The 3,386-nt window shown below is 32.9% G+C and overlaps 1 protein-coding gene across 2 annotated transcripts; it reads left to right on the forward strand.

The window, feature by feature from the left end:
• The first annotated feature begins 798 nt into the window (after positions 1 to 798).
• LOC143258144 (uncharacterized) lies at positions 799 to 1,920 on the forward strand. 2 transcript variants are annotated; one of them, XM_076517159.1, is made up of 3 exons: positions 799 to 960; positions 1,053 to 1,549; positions 1,820 to 1,920. In XM_076517159.1, the coding sequence occupies exons 1-2, from the start codon at positions 949 to 951 to the stop codon at positions 1,527 to 1,529; spliced, it is 489 nt and encodes a 162-aa protein (XP_076373274.1). In that variant the 5' UTR covers positions 799 to 948; the 3' UTR covers positions 1,530 to 1,549; positions 1,820 to 1,920. The 2 variants fall into 2 exon arrangements, with proteins under 2 accessions (XP_076373274.1, XP_076373273.1); XM_076517158.1 differs by lacking the exon at positions 1,820 to 1,920 and having other exon boundaries at positions 800 to 960; positions 1,053 to 1,800.
• The last annotated feature ends 1,466 nt before the right edge of the window (positions 1,921 to 3,386 follow it).

A 3,386-nucleotide genomic window follows, 5' to 3' on the forward strand; every position in this document is an offset into this window, starting at 1 on the left:
AAACCCTAGTTGTAAACTTGAAAATATAACATTTATATTTTGCTTGGACTAGTTTCTGTACTTCTTAACGATTCCTAATCCACCTAATCATAATCTGTTTATGATTTCTTTATATAAAAGTTTTGTTGAGACTGAGTAATCTATTTAATGGTGATGACAAATATTGGTAATATATATAGACATGTAATTGACTATCTAAATGTTTCATTCACAAAATAGATTAAAATATACCTCCATCAGAGTCTTCTTTTCTTTGTGTGCTTTTTTTTTTTACAGCGCTGTCACTTTATTAGAGAAATAGAAACATCGTTATGAAACAGAAAGACAGCAAATAAATATTTTACATAAGACAGGTCTACAGTAAAGATTTAGCAAGCTACAAAGAACAGAGCCAGTAAACTATTCGTGGATATTTATCATCTAAGAAAATATTAAAATAAGTCTAATAATTTATAACGAGAGTGTAGTTACTCAACATTAACTCAGCCTAGAAGAACAAAATACTATAAAACAATCTTACCATGCAGTGGTTACATGTATAAAATCTAAAGTAAAATTAAAAGCTGTTTTTTGTTTTTCTTTTTTAGAATTTTGGGTTCAATTTCAATTTCAATACAGCTCAAGCCAAAAGTACTACAAGCTAACTTACGAATAGAGCATGTTGACCCTGATGTTTTACTTAACGTAAATTAGTTTGACGCAATAAAATATCAGCGATTTCTAAAGGTGAAAACACGAGCCAGAAATGCGTGGGCATGTAGTACGTATAGTTAATCTGCAAGATAAGGAAAACGAAAGAAAAAGTTGACCACCTTCAAAGGAAGGTGTGAATTATAGATGGAGAACTAAACATATGCATTCTTCTAAACCAAAATGAGAGCATAAAAGAATTTGGAAATCAGAGAACAACACATTTCTTTCTGAGAACTAAAGACACCAGCAGTAACCATGAACACTCTGGTAAGTTCCAATTTATTACGTTTAGCCCGATGACGTTCCAATCGCTTGAACTCTATAAAAATATAAAACAAATTTTTATTTCTTTTTACTAGATCGTTTTTCTCGGTCTTCTGGCCTACACCCATGCTGGTCTGCTAGGCGCTGGTCTTGTTGGTCCAGCTGGTGTTGCACCTGTTGGTGTCGCTCCCGCTGCTGTTGCACCTGTTGCTGTTGATCCCGCTGCTGTTGCTGTAGCTCCCGCTGCCGTAGCACCTGTCGCTGCCTTTAGCGCAACTGGCGCTGTTGCCGCTGCTCAAGGTTTTGCTGTACGTGGCATTCCCGTTGGACGTGCTGCTGCCTCCGTCACCCGTATCAACCACGGTGGTGTAGGCTTGGGTCTTGGAGTTGGTGCCTACGGACTAGGTCTGGGAGGCCTCGGATATGGCTATGGTCTGGGAGGACTGGGATATGGGTATGGTCTTGGAAAATTGGGATATGAATATGGTCTTGGAGGACTGGGATATGGATGTGGTCTGGGAGGACTAGGATATGGCTATGGTCTCGGGTTAGGAAAAGCTTTATTACATTAAAGCCTCTGCTTTGACATAAGGTAAATATTTTTTTAATGAAACGAAACTGTACCTACTTCATAATGTTCGCTTTTCACGGCTACGAATTTTATTATCTAATCAGTGCTGAGTGAGTAATATTTAAGAAGCACACTTTACAATATTAAAGTAAGTCATAAAGTACTTTAGATAATCACTAGTGAAACGTTAAGTCTAATAAAATAGTCTTTGTAACTTTTTACTTAAACTTTGCAAAAGATTGATTAATAATCATAAGAATTCATATTTTATGTCTTTTATGTACATTTCAGTGTTTTCGATCTGTTGTCGTCTACTGAAACTTTCGGTGTTGATCCACTGATATTTGGGGTGTAAATTAATTAATCTATTTCAATAAACGTTTGCAACTTAACATTGCTTTTTTATATTTCTTTTGTCCACGACACTATAGCAACAATATAAAGAAAATGATAAAACACGAGTTATTGTTTTATGTTGTGGTTAGTTGAAGATACTTTTCTTTATACACAGAATACCATGTTACAGCTGTTTTAAAAACTACTTTCATGTCACATTATAGTGTATAGAGTAATTCATGTAGGACTTCTTCTTGTGGCGAATAGTGCACAGCAAGTACAAAGTACGAATTTCCGGCAAAACTTGATAGAATAATGTCTCGAAATTTTATCTTCACATATTAACTTATTAATGTAATTCAAGTATAATTATTGTGTCGGTTGGGTTTAAGAAAACGACATTCATAGATAAATTACATCTGTGACTTTCGAACACAAATAACGAAATTTAGTTTCTTAAAATAATTACTGCACCACTTAAGCTTCACACTAATAGGTATGAGTCATAAAAAAGTGTTTAAAATAGGTATTATTGGTGAATATAAATTTTATAAAACAGAGGAAATTGTTACATATAAGTCTTGGTATGCACAATATTAAATGATGGTACCGCATCAGTTGGTAAAGTTATATGAAATATTATGTTTGTACGGAATTTATAAACTACTAAGTATAGATTTGGAATCATTATATTAATATTTTAAAACTAGCCTTTTAATTGGATAATACTTCACTAGAAGTACAGTGATATCATAAGTTATCACAGATTCTAATTTGTTAAAATTTGAATTCGTAGAATTGAAGTTTTACTACAATGTATATAACTAATTATACATGTATTTATACTAATAATATACAAATAAAAATGTTAATATTATTTAGATTTCTTTTAACAAGGAGCACCACAACTTAATAATAAATTGCACGGTTGGTCTCCTGTAGTTCGATGTTAACCGAGTCAAGTTTGAATAATTATGTGGGTGTCGTGAAATGAAAACCAACATTCATGCGCCCTGAGAGTTGAAACCACTAACAGAATATTTGAGTGTTTTAATGAATACTAAGAACAAATTGTCTTCACGTTACTAAACTTAAACACATAATCGATCACAGTGAAGATAAGTAAAAACATAACGCCAAAATAGTAGTAAATAACCCATAATACCATATCATTCCATGTTGAGTAAACCATACCACCTAATCCCAAATAGGGAGTAAACCACATTTACAGTATGGTGTGGACTTCATTGCAATGGATATACAAATCAACCGACAAAAATAATATCAATTACTGATTAGAGAAACCTTCTCGCATCAACTGGAACTACTACTTAACCGTTGTTATGTTCTATAAGCTTTAATTATAGATCTGGTTATTCCTCTCGGTATCGTTAAAATAATAAACAAGATTTATATTCAGATTCATAAGATTCGAATCAAACCTTAAATAAAAAAACTCTTCTCTTAAGATGGATTGTTAAACAAACTAGAATAACAACAATCACGTTCGTCTTTAAAATTC

This window comes from Tachypleus tridentatus, chromosome 7, assembly GCF_004210375.1.
Source record: "Tachypleus tridentatus isolate NWPU-2018 chromosome 7, ASM421037v1, whole genome shotgun sequence".
Taxonomy (NCBI): domain Eukaryota; kingdom Metazoa; phylum Arthropoda; class Merostomata; order Xiphosura; family Limulidae; genus Tachypleus; species Tachypleus tridentatus.